The sequence below is a fragment of the Sapajus apella genome, unplaced genomic scaffold (genome assembly GCF_009761245.1).
Source record: "Sapajus apella isolate SASKATOON/1434 unplaced genomic scaffold, GSC_monkey_1.0 scaffold14, whole genome shotgun sequence".
NCBI classification, from domain to species: Eukaryota; Metazoa; Chordata; class Mammalia; order Primates; family Cebidae; genus Sapajus; species Sapajus apella.
The window spans coordinates 12,780,047-12,797,750 of NW_022436954.1; the positions used below are offsets into that span (position 1 = coordinate 12,780,047).

The following is a 17,704-nucleotide window of genomic DNA, read 5'->3' on the forward strand; positions in this document are numbered from 1 at the left end:
ATTTTTATTTAGTTTTCTAGTTCTTATGCTTTCTCCTTTTCTTTTCTTTCTTTTTTTTTTTTTTTTTTTTTTTTTTTTCAATTTTTTCCTTCTGCTGCTTTGAAATTTATATATCTTGTTTTTATTCTACTAACAACTATATAAGTTTTTAATTCACTTGAGCCTTCATCTTTCAAATAATGCCAAGAATTATACAATGCATAGAGAGAAACAAAGCCATTAGCCCATCTCTACCTCTCTGCTTCTCCCACCCCCACCGGAAGATATGCTGTCATTCTTTAGTCCACTGCATTCCTTTCTAAAAACATCAATTGGCTTCTTAGGACTGAGCCCACAGGCTTTCAAAGGAACTGGAAACAGCATATATCAAGGGCCAGTGAGATAGTAATTAGAAATAAAAAGCAGAGAGGGAAAAATGAGGCCAAGTTACAAGCCTGGTGAGAGCATCTGTGGATCCTAAGCAAGTGTGTTCAGGCCAGAAATATACAGCCCTGTTCCTTCCCCAGATCAGCAACGGATCTCAGCACCCCAGTTCTCCAACTCCTACTATTTCCAGTTCCCATCCTTCCTCCGCACAGTGCCCAGCAGCGCCCACCAGCCATGGGTCCCGGCCAAGCTCTTGAGTCACTTTAACTGGACCTGGGTAGGCCTGGTCAGTTCTGACAACAGCAGCTTCGAGTGGCTGGATTAGCAGCTGCATAGCAGATCGGGGACAAAGGTGGCTGCATGGCCGTCTCAAAGAAGATCAGCATCAACAGCGAGGCCAGTGTCATTGTCTCAACCCCTGATGCCCCAGTCATTGTCTGTGATGGTACCATTTTCACTTCAGACTCCTGGCCAAGGCCCTTCAGGAAAACAATGTCACCAGGAGGACATGGGTCTTTTTCACCTCTTTCACATATAACCCCTGAGTGCTGGGTCCCAGAGCCCCTGAGTTGCTGAATGGCAGCTTGAGCCTGACCATAGATTCAGGAATAATACCTGGCTTTAAGGACTTCCTGTTGGCGCTGTACCCAGCTGCATACCCAGGCAACAGCCTGATGAGGAAGCTGTGGGAGGAGCTGCAGGGATGCAGGTGGTCTGGATTAGGGGCTTCCATCCAAAGAGCTAGAAAAGGGGCTTGCCATCGCACAGGGCTGGAGAACATAACCACTGCCCCTTCTCTGCCTTCAAACTTCCTGATCTAACTGCCACTTACCAAGCCTACCTGGCAGCCAAAGCCCCTTGGGTCGCCTATCGGAACCTGATGTCCTGCTATCAGCGAGAGGGACCATTCCTGGGAGGCACGTATGCCAATGCACAGGAAGCCACGCCTTGTCAGATGAGCGGCCAAGACCCCTTTTCCCACCCCAGTCCATTCCAGCTTTCTGTGGGCCTTAGACTAGAGAGAGGCAGTGTGGCCTAATGAAAGGATTTGGAGCAAATCTTACTATGGGATTTCTCTGGGGCCTTGTCACTTACCTTCCCTGAGCTTCAGCTTTCTCCTATGTCGATTAAGTATAATACATTGTGTGTTGTTAGGAAAATAAGCAATCATGCATACAAATGCTGGCTGGTGATTAGTGCACGTTATGGGTTACAGCTTTCGCACCACTGCTAATCATGGTGATGACGTCAAAACTGCCAAGGATCTTAGGAATCTGCTGGTCCAGCACGAAGCAGGGAGATCACAGAAAAGGGGAGGCAGAGCTGGAAGAGAACACAATTGTCCTGATATCCTGGCCACTACATGCCAATGCTGACATGCTACAAAGACCATATGAGACTCACAGTAGGAAAGAGTTAACCACAGAGTTAGAAAACTGATAAATCTACAACGTAGAACATGCAATCCAGCACTGCCACCCATTCTTCATGGGCTGCTCAGGGATAAGGACAGGAAGGGAAGGGAGGTGGTCTTCTCCTCATAGTCAGAGAGATAATGCTGGAACAAGCTGAAAGAGATGAGGCAGAATTAAAAGGACAAAGGCCTCGGCCAACAACATCAAGAGAAGAACACTGGGTTTTCAGCTAGAAGAAGAGCTGGGTCTGGGTGCTTGGCCTACTCCTCAGCCTTCCATGTGTTCGAGGTCTCTCTCCCTCTCTGGTCATTAGGTACTTTAGTCAAAAAGACCTTGGACTGGGCACAGTGGCTCACACCTGTAATCCCAGCACTTTGGGAGGCTGAGGTGAGTGGATCACTTGGGGTCAGGAGTTCAAGACCAGCCTGGCCAACCTGGTGAAACTCCATCTCTACTAAAAGTGGTGGGGGCAGATCAGTAATTTTTACAGTCTGGTAAGAGCTTTCTTGCTGCCTCACATGGCTGAAGACACAAGGGCAAAAGGGCCTAAGTTAGTTACCTACAGCCCTTTTTTTTTAGGGTCTCACTCTGTCACCCAGGCTGGAGTATAGTGGTGCGATCACAGCTCACTGCAGCTTCATGTGCAAGCCCCATCCCCTGTCTGCAACAAAAAATGTCCTGTGGGAACCAGGAAGTCAACCCTATTTGATATGTCAAAATGCTGCTACAAAAGCCTTCCCTGCCCCAGAGGAGAAATCACTATGTCACCAGGTAAGGAGGGAGACTGGTTCTTGGTCAGAGGGTGGCCAGCCAACAGCCAGAGTAGGCTTCAGATGAAAGCTATGTCCACATCAAGGGACAATTCCTTCAAAGGAGAAGTCTAGGGAAGTGGAGACCAAAAAGAAGATGTCAATGTGACCTTCCCAGATGCTGCATTAAAACCATTTGAGGCTTTTACATTCATTCTTTCTTTTATCAACCATGAATTTGTCCAAACCCTGTACTTAGTTTAACATTTGCCACATGGTAGGCATTTCACAAATGTTTAAAAAGCATTCTTCTAATGACTTAACCTGTATTTTCCCAAGATGTCATTCATTCAACAGATACCAACTGGCACCAACCATATACAACCACGGTGCTGGGTGCCAGGGTACCAACAACAAATAAGGCACAGCACTGAACCCACAGAGCTCAGGATATACTAAAAGAGAATGATACTGTATCCCACAGCTAGCACAGCTCATCTCTCAATAAAGAAACTAGACTACAAACTGAAGTCAACGCTGTAATAAATGTTCAAGCATTGAGCCATGAAAGCACAGTGGAACAATTAATTCTAACAAAGGATAGGCAGGGGGACTTTGCAATGCAGGGGGCAGCATGTGATACAGGCCTTAAACAATAAGCAAGTTTTCAAAGGCAATGGAGTGTAATAAGGATATTCCAGGCCAAGGAGTAAGTTATTATAGTAAAGGCATGAAAGTAATAAGGAGCCGAGAGTGGTTTCAGCATCAACTGTGATACGAGATGTAGGAAGAAGGTGGTCAGATCATAGAGGACCTTACCTGCTGGACTCAGGAGCATGGACTCTGCTCTATAGAAAATGGGGAGGAGCCCCTGAATTACTTCAGTATAAAAGCAATGTGTATTTTGGCGGGGCTTGGTGGCTCATGCCTGTAAGACCAGGACTTTGAGAGGCCAAGGTGGGTGGATCACAAGGTCAGGAGTTCAAGACCAGCCTGGCCAACATGGTGAAACCCTGTATCTACTAAAAATACAATAAATTAGCTGGGCATAGTGGCGGGCACCTGTAATCCCAGCTATTTGGGAGACTCAGGCAGGAAAATCACTTGAACTTGGGAGGTGGAGGCTGCAGTGAGCCAAGATCGTGCCACTGCACTCCAGCCTAGGCAACAGAGTAAGACTCCATCTCAAAGAAAAAAAACACAATATGTATTTCAATATGTATCTGGGGGAAATGAATACACAATAGATGTACTGAAAAGGAAGGAGATTGGAGCAGGAAGACCAGGTTCAGAATCTAGGTAATTGTTGTAGCCGCAGGTTTGGATGAAGTGTCTTCAAAATTCTCCCTGGGAAGGTAGAGACTTTGGAAATATCTTTGACCTTTTGAAGAGAAATGTGCCACTGAATGAAGCTGAGAAGGAACCATCAGGTGCTGAAGAGAGGATGACAGAAATGAGAAATCCTTGAACTTGGAGACTAGGAAGAAATGGAATCAAAGTATCTAGGAACATACAAATATATCCAAATCAAGGAAAGAGATTAAATAAGAATAAATGACTATTTCAGGGCTCAGGCCACAAAATACATCCTTAAAATCACGATGGAATACAAAACTGTTAAGTGTTATTAACGTTGTTATTTGGAGAATGGTAGCATGGTTAAAAAAAGAGAATCTGTGTGCATACTAAGCACTCCATAAGCATTCCTTAAGCTAAAAAGGCTGATGCATGAATAAATCTGTAAATTAATTAGCTGTAACTATGAATTACAACATTACCACAATGGTTGGTCAATTTAGAGAGATCCTAGATAGCAGTTGGAGCTTCCATAGGTGGTTGTCTCATTGTTATTTCATGGTAGTCTGATGCATGATAAGCAGCTGCTGTCAGGATTTCTGCCATCTGTGTCTTTGGCCCTGAATCCGAGGACATCAGGCAGTCTGGAAGGCCCATCCAATTGTGACTGAAATACACTGAGCCTGCTGAAAAAGCCATGACAAGTCATAGAACTGCTTGACCATGGAAAAATTTCCAAAAGCTTCCCCACTCAGTTCTCTGACCCAGTTTCTCTTTCTCCCTTCAGATAGTGCTGCACATCAGAAGAGCTCTGACAACCAGTGGCCCAGTGTGCAGAAGAGCCAGTGCATCCCCAAAACCCTTGACTTTGTGACCTATCATGAGCCCCTTGTCACGGCGTTTGCTATTTGCATAGCCCTGCTCTTCTTCCTTACCCTGGCCATCTTAGGCTTCCTCATCTGATGCCACCACACTCCCATCGTCCGAGCCAATAACCGCCAGCTCAGCTACCTCCTGCTGTCCTCCTTGGCCCTCAGCTTCCTCTGTGCCTCCATGTTCATTGGCCAACAAGACTCTGTCACCTGTGCTGAGCACCAGGCAGCCTTTGGGGTCACCTTCAAGGTCTCCATGTCCACTGTGCTGGCCAAGACCATCATGATGGTGGCAGCCTTCCATGCCACCCAGCCAGACACCCGGCTAAGGAGGTGGGCAGGGCCAGTCCTCCCTAGCACCATCCTCGCTGTCTGTTCCCTGACCCAGGCAGCCTTGTGTGCACTCTGGGTGACCAGATGGCCCCCACAGCCTGTGGCCTCTACAGAACCCGGGCCCACAGTGACTGTAAAGTTAGATAAAGGCTCCTTGGAACTGTTCTATGCCATGCTGGGCTACTTGGGTTTGCTAGGTCTGGTCAGTTGCTGGTGGCCTTCCCCACCCGCCGGCTGCCTGACACCTTCAATGAAGCAAAGCATATCACTCTCAGCACATTGGTTTGCTCCTGTGTCTGGGTGTCCTTCATACCTGCCCATATAAGTGCCCAGGACAAAGACACCATGGCCATGGAAGTCTTTGTCATCTTGGCATCAGGAGAAGGCCTCATGTCCTCCCTCTTCTTTCTCAAATGCTATATCATCCTTCTCCACCCTGAAAAGAACACAAATGAACAAATGTCTGGCCAGCATCATCTCAAGTGGGAAAAACAGAAGTGAACCATGAGGAGCGTAGCCTTCTCAGGGATGCCTCCTGAACTCCCCACCAGGAGGAAAAGCCTTCTTCTGAGCCTCATCACACAGGTCTGAACCCCTCCCTGTCCCTGAGCTCCATCTATTTTATATTTAATTCTATCAAGGGGAGAGGAGACATGTTCACAAAGAATATCGTCTTTGATGGAAGCATCTGGTCTAATTCATTCTGTGGCCTCTCAGCACCTAGCCAGCACCTCATACAGTGAGGAGACAGAATATGTGGTTGATAAATGAATGAATCAACTTATGCAAAATGAGCATTGGAAGAGGTCTTTGAGAGGAGAGAGGTAGAGTGGTTGAGTGGACCCAGACAGACCTGGCTCGTGTCCTCCTGCTGTTGTAGCTATATAAACCTGGGCATGTTACCTCACCTTTCCGGGCCTCAGTTTGCTCCAATATAAAATGAGACTAAGAGGCCGGGCGCGATGGCTCACGCCTGTAATCCCAGCACTTTGGGAGGCCGAGGCGGGTGGATCACGAGGTCAAGAGATCGAGACCATCCTGGTCAACATGGTGAAACCCCGTCTCTACTAAAACTACAAAAAATTAGCTGGGCATGGTGGCGTGTGCCTGTAATCCCAGCTACTCAGGAGGCTGAGGCAGGAGAATTGCCTGAACCCAGGAGGCGGAGGTTGCGGTGAGCTGAGATCGTGCCATTGCACTCCAGCCTGGGTAACAAGAGCAAAACTCCGTCTCAAAAAAAAAAAAAAAAATGAGACTAAGACTTTATCTTCAGGCTGTTGGATGGTAAAACAAGAAACTGTATGAAACGTCTCAGCACATGACAAACACTCAAAAGGTAGATATTTAAAGTCACCCAGTCCACTCTGTCCTTTTACAAATAAGGGAACTGATGCCAAGAGAGGGGATTGGTTTACTCAGGGCATCATTGTACAGAGGTTAAGAGTCAATGAACAGATTTCAAGCCCTAGTTTTGCCACTTACTTTGCTGTAAGTGGGTGACTTTGGACAAGTTACTTAGCTTCTCTGTCCCTCAGTTTTCTCATCCATAAAGGAGGATAATAATAGCACTGACTTCATAATATTATCAATAAGGAGTAAATAAATTTAGGAGTCATAAATTTAGTAAAACAGGAAAGTATCTGGCACAGAACAAACACTAAACAAGCATTTGTTAAATCAATAAAATCATACCCAGTGGCAAAACCTGCACCTTGATTTATTTCCAAATAACTGAAACTTTTACAGGACACCTGCTCTAAACTAGGTCCTGGGAGGGACCTTCAGCGAGTCTAAACTATAATCCTTATAAGCAAAGCGTTTGTGATCTACCATCACCAACCTGCCCTGAGTGGAGTGGGCTAAATATACCTGTTGTGAAACTGTTTCATAAGTAAATAACCTGTAGCTGCTTGCCTTGGAGTAAATGAGGACGGTTGACTGTCACAGACCCAGTGGAGTGACCACCTATGCAAAGTCTGCTCTAAAGGAAGCCCCTCCACTTCCATGAGACTGTGAGGATGCTAAAGAAGCCCACAAAATACTGGGCATCAACTAATTAAATGAAAGTGCTCCTGGGTAGCAGCCTTTCTCTCTCTGGGGAGAGACAGAGCTTACTGGAGTTACACAAAATGTCTCAAGGTATCAAGGCAACCACATTTCTGGGCAATGAGATCCATTTTAAGTTCCTTCCACCAGGTGCTGAAAATCCTACCTTGCCAAGGATGCCCAAAGATGTTATTGGAACCAGTGAGAATGAAGCCACCAAAGAAAACAAGGATATGAAGAAGATTCCATTTAGGTCAGGTGTTTTGGCCCACCCCTATAATCCCAGAACTTTGGGAAGCCAAGGTGAGTGGATCACCTGAGGTCATGAGTTTGAGTCCAGCCTGGCCAACATGGTGAAACTCCATCTCTACTAAAAATACAAAAATTAAGCAGGTGAGGTGGTGCATCTATAGTCCCAGCTACTTGGGAGGCTGAGGCAGGAGAATCACTTGAACCCGGGAGGCAGAGATTGCAATGAGCCAAGATTGTGCCACTGCATGGCAGCCTAGGCATTGGAGTGAGACTCTGTCTCAAAAAATAATTAACTAAGTAACTAAAAAATAAAAAAGAAGACTCAATTTAGAGGAACAAAGCTGTAGCATTCCACAGCCAAAGCCAACATTTTGACAGACACACCCTAGAAATCAACCGCTAAGGACTTCGCATGTAAAAATGGAAAAGCAAGAGACTAACTAAAAAGACTGAGAACCCTAAAAATGAAATTAGAATCCCAGAACAGAATCCCATGCAAGGCACAAGAACAACATGGAGCCATAAAAGAGAGACCAGAAGAATGTTAGTGAAGGAGAGTTATACCAGAGCTTTTGACAGCAGTGACGCAATGGTACACAGAAAACTGTAGGGTTCTGATTTCAAAGTGTAGATCCAGTCATTCTCACCAAGTCCCAAGTCAAAAGACCTTCCTAAGGATGGTTATCAGATAATTTCCACCTAACAAATCAGTATCCTAATACCCAGACATTCTCTGGGTAACAGTGAAGTAGTATCTATGCAAGGTTACTCCTTCATGTGACAATGTTTCACTCTATAATAAATATGTCCCCAAAGAAGAAGCTACATTTTTGGAAATTCCCTATTTACAAAGATATGCATTTTCTACAACATGATTGCATGGTTTATCTTCATTGCAGGTTGATCTGCCATTTGTAGTGGCTTTAAAACTTTAGCCATCAATACCTGCACATATCATGCACCTCAAATTCTAGTAGGGAGGACTGGTTTTTAAGGGAGTTATTGTTTTAATTTGTAATGTAAATAATCACATTCACAAAAGTGGGCTTTTTTCCCGGTTTTGTTACTTGTATCACATTTTATTAAAGCAAGATTCACGTTAACGTGCTTAGGATCCTTTCTAAGAGTATGCATCAGAGTTCCATTTTATGTAATTTGTCTCAAAAATATATTCTTTAAGAAGCTCAAATTGGCAACCTTTACTGACACTCCCATGTAGTTACTCTTAGAGTACTTCTCAAAATTTAGAAACACTCCCTGTGTTAGAATTTGGATTTTTTCTGCTACAATAAATGAAAACTACATAACCCAGGGTGTTTTGCTTTCTTTCCATCTTTCCATTTTGTTCAGAAACCCAAAAGTCTAAATCATTTTATGTTCATACCTATTCAGGTCAGGTGCCTGAAAGCCCGCAGGCATACCTCAGACATATTGTGGGTTTGGTTTCAGACCATGGAAATAAGTGAAAAAAGCAAGTTCTCACACAAATTTTTAGTTTCCCAGTACATACAAAAGTTGTGTTTACACTATAGTGTCCTTTATTTAGTGTGCAATAGCATTGTCTAAGAAAATGTACATATTTTACTTTAAAAATACTTTATTGCTAAAAAAAAAATGCTAACAATAATCTGAGTCTCCAGAGAATCTTAATCTTTTTGCTGATAGAGGGATGTAGTACCTTGATATTGATGGCTGCTGCTGTCCAATTAGGGTGATGGTTGCTGAAGGTGGAGGTGGCTTTATTAAAACAAGACAACAATGAAGTTTGCTGTATTGATTGACTCTTCTTTTTGTGAAAATTTTCTCTGTAACATGTGATGCTGTTTAACACTATTTCACCCACAGTAGAACTTTCAAAATTCAAGTCAATTCTTTCAAACCCTGCTGGTACTTTATCACCTAAGTTTATGGAATATTCTAAGTCCTTTGTTGTCATTTCAACAACGTTCACAGCATCTTCACCAGGAGTAGATTCCATCTCAAGAAACTACTTTCTTTGCTCATCCATAAGAAGCAATTCCTCATCCATTCAAGTTTTGTCATGAGATTGCAGCAATTCAGTCACATCTTCAGGCTCCACTTCTAATTCTAATTAACTTGCTGTTTCTACCACATCTGCAGTCACTTCTTCCACTAAAGTCTTGAACCCCTCAAACTCATCCACGAAGGCTGGAATCAATTTCTTCCAAACTCCTGATCATTTTGATATTTTGACCTCCTACCATGAGTCATGAATGATCTTAATGGCATCTAGAATGATCAGTTCTTTCCAGAAGATTTTGAATTTACTTTGTCCAGATCCATCAGAGAAATCACTGTCTATGGCAGCTATAGTCTTGCAAAATGTATGTCTTAAATAAGACTTGAAATCAAAAACTACTTGATCCATGGGCTATAGAATGGATGTTATGTTAGGAGATATGAAAACTACATGAATCTCCTTGTACATCTCCATCAGAGCTCTTGTGTCATCAGGTGCATTGTCAATGAGCAGTAATATTTTGGAATAAATATTTTTTCCCAAGCAGTAGGTCTCAACAGTAGAGTTAAAATATTCAGTAAACAGTGACATAAACAGAATGAGACAGGGAAACATACACTCAGTGAAGTAGTCAGAACACACATATTTATCAATTAAGTGCACAGTTCATGGCTCCCCAAAACAATGACAATAGTAACATCAAAATTTATTACTCACAGATCATTATACAGATATAATAATAATAGTAAATTTTAAAATGTGAGAATTACTAAAATGTGACACACAGACGCAAAGTGAGCACATGCTGTTGAAAAAATGGCCTGACAGACTTAACATAGAATTGCTACAAACTTTTTGTTTGTAAAACACGCACATACACACACACACACACACACACACACAATTATCTGTGAATCACAATAACACAAAAATAATAAAATGAAGTATGTTTATATACTACTTGTATTTATTTCACATGGATTATTATATTTGATCTGGTAAGTTTCTTACCTCTGCATTGTTTTTGCATCTTGCTTTCATCCAAAAGAATCTAAAGCACTGATACAATAGTCAATACATGAAATGGTTTTCAAAATGTGCCCTTCCTGTTAACTATAGAAAATGTAACAGCTCAGATCCTGTTCAGGGCGTCTGTGATGATGAGAGGCACCATAATGTAACATGCTCATTACTGGCCAGCTGAGGAAAATCTGTCTTTCCTTCCAATTCAGTCCCAAGCTCAACATTTTCCTCTTCCATATTCTATAGTTTCTGGAATCCACATTGAAATGATGATTATAAATGTCTTTTTAAATGCATCTACCTGCATGTAAGGAACTACCTGCCTTGTAATTGTCCTTTTAAGCCTTACTTCAAAAGAGCTGACAATGCCAAAAAGATCTTCTTTAATTTCCAAAACACCAACTGATATAGGGGAACGCTGTATGTATCAAATAAGCAAATATAGATTAAGTGCATGGTTAAGTGCATGGATCACATGAAAAACCAGCTTTTATTCCGGGGACTTAGTTTGTCCAAGAAACTGCAGATTGTCTACCACAATTTGTTGTTTCCTATTTCTACAGTAATTAAATGGTGACTGGACAACTGGCTACCTAACTATGGACTAATTTTACTACCCTTGCAGTTAGATTTGACCTAAGGCTCACTTTTCACCAAAGAGGTGAGTGGAAGTGATGATTGCTACATCTAATGGTACTGGTACCAAAACAGAGATACAGACCAATGGAACAGAACAGAGGCCTCGGAAGTAATGCCACACACATTTGTCAAGGATCTAGAACCACACATCTACAACCATCTGATCTTTGACAAATCCACCAAAAACAAGCAATGGGGAAAGGATTCCCTATTTAATAAATGGTGTTGGGAAAACTGACTAGCCATATGCAAAAAGCTGAAACTGGACCCCTTTCTTACACTTTATACAAAAATTAACTCCAGATGGACTAAAGATTTAAACATAAGACCTAACACCATAAAACCCCTAGAAGAAAACCTAGGCAAAACCATTCAGGACATAGACATAGGCAAGGACTTAATGACTAAAACACCAAAAGCAATGACAACAAAAGCCAAAATAGAAAAATGAGATCTAATTAAACTTAACAGTCTCTGTGCAGCAAAAGAAACTATCATTAGAGTGAACCAGCAACCAGCAGAATGGGAGAAAATTTTTACAATCTACCCTTCTGACAAAGGGCTAATATCCACAATCTACAAAGAACTTAAACAAATTTACAAGAGAAAAAAACAACCTCATCAAAAAGTGGGCAAAGGATATGATGAGACACTTTTCAAAAGAAGACATTTATGCAGCCAACAAACATATGAAAAAATGCCCATCATCACCAGTCATTAGAGAAATGCAAATCAAAACCACATGGAGATACCATATCATGCCAGTTAGAATGTCAATCATTAAAAAAATCTGGAGACAACAGATGCTGCAGAAGATAAGGAGAAATAGGAATGCTTTTACACTGTTGGTGGAACTGTAAATTAGTTCAACCATTGTAGAAGACAGTGTGGCAATTTGTCAAGCATCTAGAACCAGAAATACCATTTGTCCAGCAATCCCGTTACTGGGTATATACCCAAAGGATTATAAATCATTCTATTATAAAGACACATGCACAAGTATGTTGATTGTGGCACTGTTTAGAATAGCGAAGACTTGGAACCAACCCAAATGCCCATCAATGATAGACTGGATAAAGAAAATGTGGCACATATACACCATGGAATACTATGCAGTCATAAAAAGGATGAGTTCATGTCCTTTGCAGGGACATGGATGAAGCTGGAAACCATCATTCTCAGCAAACTGACACAAGAACAGAAAACCAAACACCACATGTTCTCACTTATAAATGGGTGTTGAACAATGAGAACACATGGACACAGGGAGGGGAACACTACACACTGGGGCCTTTGGGAGTTGGGGGTGCTAGGGGAAGGATAGCAGGGGGTGGGGGCATTTGGGATGGATAGCATTAGGAGAAATACCTAATGTAGATGACAGGGGGATGGATGAAGCAAACCACCATGGCATGTGTATACCTATGTAACAATCCTGCACGATCTGCACATGTACCCCAGAACTTAAAGTATAATAATAAAATAAAAAATAAATAAATAATTTTAAAAAGACATCTTAATTCATTCCTGTAGTCCCAGTGCTTTGGAAGGCTGGGGTGGGCAGATTGCTTGAGACTAGACTGGGAAACAACCTGATGAAACTATCTCTACAAAAAATACAAAAATTAGCCAGGTTTGGTGCTATGCACCTGTAATTCCTGCTACTCATACTCAGCAGGCAGGGGTGGCAGGATTGCTTAGTCCAGGAGGTAGAGGTTGCAATGAGCCAAGGTCATGCCACCACACTCCAGCCTGGGTGACAGAGTGAGACCCTGTCTCTCTCTCTCTCTCTCTCTCTCTCTCTCTCTCTCTCTCTTTCACACACACACACACACACACACACACACACACACACAAGAAGAAGAGGGAGGGAGGGAGGGAGGGAGGGAGGGAGGGAGGGATGAAGGAAGGAAGAAAGGAAGGAAGCAAGGAAGGAAGGAAGGAAGGAAACCTTAAGACAGACAGCGTGTCTCCTCCATGCTCTTTCTCACCCTTCTTTCCCACTGGGACCCAGTGTTGACCATGTAAATAACAAGAGACTTTAAACAAGGGTTGGCAAATTGTTTCTGCCACAACTACCGCATTCAACTCTGCCATTAGCACAAAAGCAACCTCAGATGATACATATGGGTGTGACTCTCTTCCAATTAAACTTGGTTTATGGGCACTGAAATTTGAATTTTATAAAACTTTTGTGTGTCATGAAGTAGTATTCTTCTTTCAATTTGTCTTCAACCATTTAAAAATGTAAAAACCATTATTAGTTCACAGGCCATTAAAAAAGCAAGTGCTGAGCCAGATTTGGCCAGCAGAACCTTCTTAGCCAGTATCCTAGGGTATGTTGATCCTGCAAGATGGAATGAACTTGCATCCTTAAAGGTGAACAGAGCCACCCACCAACCTGGAACCCTCACTTTGGACTCTCGCCAGAAAAAAAAAAAAAAATCTGCTTCATTCTTTAAGTAACACTATAGTTAAGTCTCTCTTGTAATAGAGCTTAACATTTTACTTTATCTAATATATAGTCCTTAACTCCTGACTATTCAGACCATAGCCCCCTTCCATAGTCCTCACCACTGTTCTTTTACTTTTTTTATTTCAATTTTTATTTTAGATTCAGGGGGTACATGTGCATATTTGTTACAAGGATGTATTGTGGGATGTTGAGGTTTGGACTTCTATTCATTCTGTCATCCAGATAGGAACATGGTACCCAATAGGCAGTTTTTCAGCCATTTGCCCCTCCCTTTCTCCCTCCTTTTGGGGTCTCCAGTATCTCTTACTCCCATCTTCATGTTTGTCCCATGTACCCAAGATTTAGCTCCTACTTACAGGTGAGAAAATGAAATATTTGATTTTTAGTTTCTACATTAATTTGCTTAGGATAATGGCCTCCCTCTACATCTATGTTGCTGCATATAATACAATTTCATTCTTTTTCGTGACTGCATAGTATTCCATGGTGTATGTGTACTGCATTTTCTTTATTCAATCTACCATTGATGGACACCTTGGTTAATTCCATCTCTTTGTTACTGTGAATAGTGTCATGATGACATACAAGTGCATGTGTCATTTTTTATAGGACAATTTATTTTACTTTGGGTGTATACCTAGTAATGGGATTGCTAGCTTGAATTATAGTTATATTTTTAGTTCTTTAAGAAATCTTCAAACTGCTTTCCACGTGGCTTTACTAATTTACACTCCCACCAACAGTACATAAGCATTGCCTTTTCTCTGCAACCTCGCCAATATCTGTTATTTTTTGACTTTTTGATAATAGCCATTCTAACTGGTGTGAGATAGTATCTCATTATGGTTTTCATTTGCATTTCTCTTATGATTAGTGATGAGAATTTTTTCATATGTTTGTTTACAACTTGGATATCTTCTTTTGAGAAGTGTCTGTTCATGTCCTTTGCCCACTTTTTAATGGGGTTGTTTTTTTCTTGTTGATTTAAGTCCCTTATAGATTCTGGATATTAAACATTTCCCAGATGCATAGTTTGTGAATATTTTCTTCCATTTGGTAGATTACCTGTTTATTGTGTCAATAGTTTATTTTACTGTGCAGAAGCTCTTTAATTAAGTCCCATTTGTCAATTTTTGTTTTCATTGCAATTGCTTTTGAGAACTTAGTAATAAAATCTTTCCCAATACCAGTGCCCAGAAGTGTATTTCCTAGGCCTTCTTCCAGGACTTTTTTATAGTTTGAGGTCTTACATTTAAGTCTTTAATCCATCTTAAGTTAGTTTTTGTATATGGTGATAAGTAGAGGTCCAGTTTCAATCTTCCGCATATGGCTAGCCAGTTTTCCCAGCACCATTTATTGAATAGGGAATCTTTTCTCCATTGCTTATTTTTTGTCTACTTTTTCAAATATCAGTTGGTAGCAATGTGAAGCTTTATTTCTGGGTTCTCTATTCTGTTCCATTGGTCTATGTGTCTGTTTTTATACCAGTACCATGTTGTTTTGTTTACTGTAGCCTTATAGTATAGTTTTAAGTCAGATAATGTAATGCCTCCAGCTTTGTTCTTTTTGCTTAGGATTGCTTTGGCAATTTGGGATCCTTTTTTGCTTTCATATGAATTTTAGAATAGCTTTTCATGGTTCTGTGAAAAATGACATTGATAGTTTGATAGGAATAGCATTGAATCTGTAGATTGCTTTGGGTAGTACTATCATTTTAATGATATTGATTCTTTCAGTCTGTGAGCATGGAATGTTTTTTCATTTGTTTGTGTCATCTCTGATTTCTTTTAGCAGTGTATTGTAGTTCCCCTTATAAATATCTTTCACCTCCTTGGTTAGTTGTATTCCTAGGTATTGTTCTTTTTGTGGCTGTTATAAATGGAACTGCATTCTTGATTTGGTCTCAACTTAAATGTTATTGACCAACCTCTTTTTAAATATCCAAGGCAAGGAAACTGGGTTCCCATCTGCCTCCTCACTGTCCCTTCCAAAACTTGAGAGAAAAGACTCTACCCAGAGCTCCCTTCACCTCCTTGTTCCTAAGGCTGTAGATGAGAGGATTGATCATGGGCGTGACAATGGAGTAGAAGACAGATACCACCTTGTTGAAGTTGATGGAAGAAGTCACCTTGGTCCGAACATACATAAAAAAAAGAGTGCCATAGAAGAGGCTCACCACCATCAGGTGAGCTGCACAGGTAGAGAAGGCCTTCTGGCGCTCGGCAGCTGAGCGGATGTGCAGCAGTGTCCAGACAATGTTGCCATAGGACACAACAATGACCACAGAGGAGTCCAGTAGCACAGCCAGAGACACCAGAAAATCCACAGTCTCATTCCAAGTGACATCTGAGCATGACAAGGCTAGCAAGGGTGCAGCATCACAGAAGAAGTGGTCAATGACATTTGGGCCACAAAATGTCAGCTGAGACATGAGGTAGATTGGAAAGATGGGTGTGAGAAAGCCTACCAGCCAACAAGCAGCTGCCAGACGGATGCAGGTGCCCCAGGACACCAAGGCCCCATAGTGAAGAGGCATACAAATGGCCACATAACGGTCATAGGCCATGGCAGCCAGTAAGAAACACTCAGTTGCCCCAAGGAAGGTGAAGATAAAGAGCTGGGACAGGCAGCCAGCATAAGAGATATTCTTGCCACCATCCACGCAAATAAAACCAGCCAGCATCTTGGGCACTGTAACAGAGGTATACCAGATTTCAAGGCAGGACAAGTGTGTCAGGAAGAAATACATGGGTCTCCGCAGTCGGTGGTCCAAGCCCACCACTAAAATGATGGCCAAATTCTCCACCAAGGTGAACAGGTATATGGTGAGGAAGAGTGTGAAGAAGAGGAGGTGTGCTTCACGGCTGCCAGCAAAGCCCATCATGACAAACTCACTTACCTGGGTCCAGTTTTTGGTATATGGCTGCATATGTGGCAGTAAGAGCTCAGCAAACTCATAGCCTCTTAGAGGATGAAAGCTCAAAGAGAACCTGTGAGGTTGGAGGATGTGGTACTCAAATGCCTTTCACTTCAGAAAAGAAACATGATGTCAAGACACTGTTCTAACCCTCAAAGAATTTACAGTCCATGAGGGACATGCAAAAACCAGTCTTGAGAAATCTTCCTGGGAGGAAAACTGTCTAAAGCTGAACCTGAAAAGGAAGTATAAGTTAGTGAGACAAAAGGCAGAGATAGAGAGAAGACATAGCAAGTATAAGATTCCAAGCACCAGAGAGGAGATTGTGCATTTGGGAAACTTCAACTAGAGAGAGTTTACCATAGAGTTCAAGGGCTTGATTTCCAAGCAAGCATACCTGGCTTCAAATAAAAGAGAGCCTAACAGAGCTGTTGTGAAAACGTAAATTGGATAATTCCTGTAAAGCGCTTAGAATTATGTTTGAGTAGGTAAATGTCCAAGGGGAAATCTACATGTTGACGTCTCCTGGAATAAAATATAGAGAGAAAATGACTGTTTCTGAGCCTGAGGAGTAGGTGAGACACCACGAGGGGCTAGCAACCAAATTAAGGGAAAGAAAGAAGCTGAGTTTCAGTCTGAAGGCTACAGGGAGCCTTTAAGAATTATAAGCACATGGACATAGGGAAGGGAACATCACACACGGGGCCTGTTGGAGGGTGGGGGGACTAGGGGAGGAATAGCAGAGGGTGGGGGGATTGGGAAGGGATAACATTAAGAGAAATATCTAATGTAGATGACGGGGGAATGGATGCAGCAAACCACCATGGCATGTGTATACTTATGTAATAATCCTGCACGATCTGCATGTGTACCCCAGAACTTATAATTTTTAAAAATTATGGCAAGAAAAAGAATTATAAGCAGATGAGCAATGCTATTCTTTTTGCCCCTTTGAAGGGGCAGGTTTGGAGGGGAACAAGATAAGAAGCAGAGGCCGGGAATGATGGCTCACACATGTAATCCCAGCACTTTGGGAGTCCGAAGCAGGTGGACCACCTGAGTTCAGGAGTCCAAGATCAGCTGGCCAATGTGGTGAAACCTAGTCTCCACTAAAAATACAAAAATTAGCCAGGCATGATGGTGGGCACCTGTAATCCCAGCTACTTGAGAGGCTGAGGCAGGAGAATCACTTGAACCCAGGAGGCGGAGGTTGCAGTGAGCCAATATTGCGCCACTGCACTCAAGCCTGGGCAACAGAGACTTTGTGTCAAAAAAACAAAAAAAGCCAGAGCAATCAGGCAAGAAAAAGAAATAAAGGGTATTCAAATAGGAACGGAGG

The 17,704-nt window shown here is 42.2% G+C and overlaps 1 protein-coding gene across 1 annotated transcript; it reads right to left on the reverse strand.

Moving 5' to 3' along the window:
• Window positions 1-15,404: 15,404 nt before the first annotated feature.
• LOC116554403 (olfactory receptor 6Q1) lies at window positions 15,405-16,465 on the reverse strand. The gene has a single exon (XM_032282380.1). It carries the CDS (start codon window positions 16,375-16,377, stop codon window positions 15,424-15,426), a length of 954 nt encoding a protein of 317 aa, XP_032138271.1. The 5' UTR covers window positions 16,378-16,465; the 3' UTR covers window positions 15,405-15,423.
• Window positions 16,466-17,704: the final 1,239 nt, after the last annotated feature.

Coding starts and splice junctions, on each gene's coding strand:
- LOC116554403 (XM_032282380.1), bottom strand. CDS start 16,377: ATGCAGCCATATACCAAAAACTGGACCCAGGTAAGTGAGTTTGTCATG.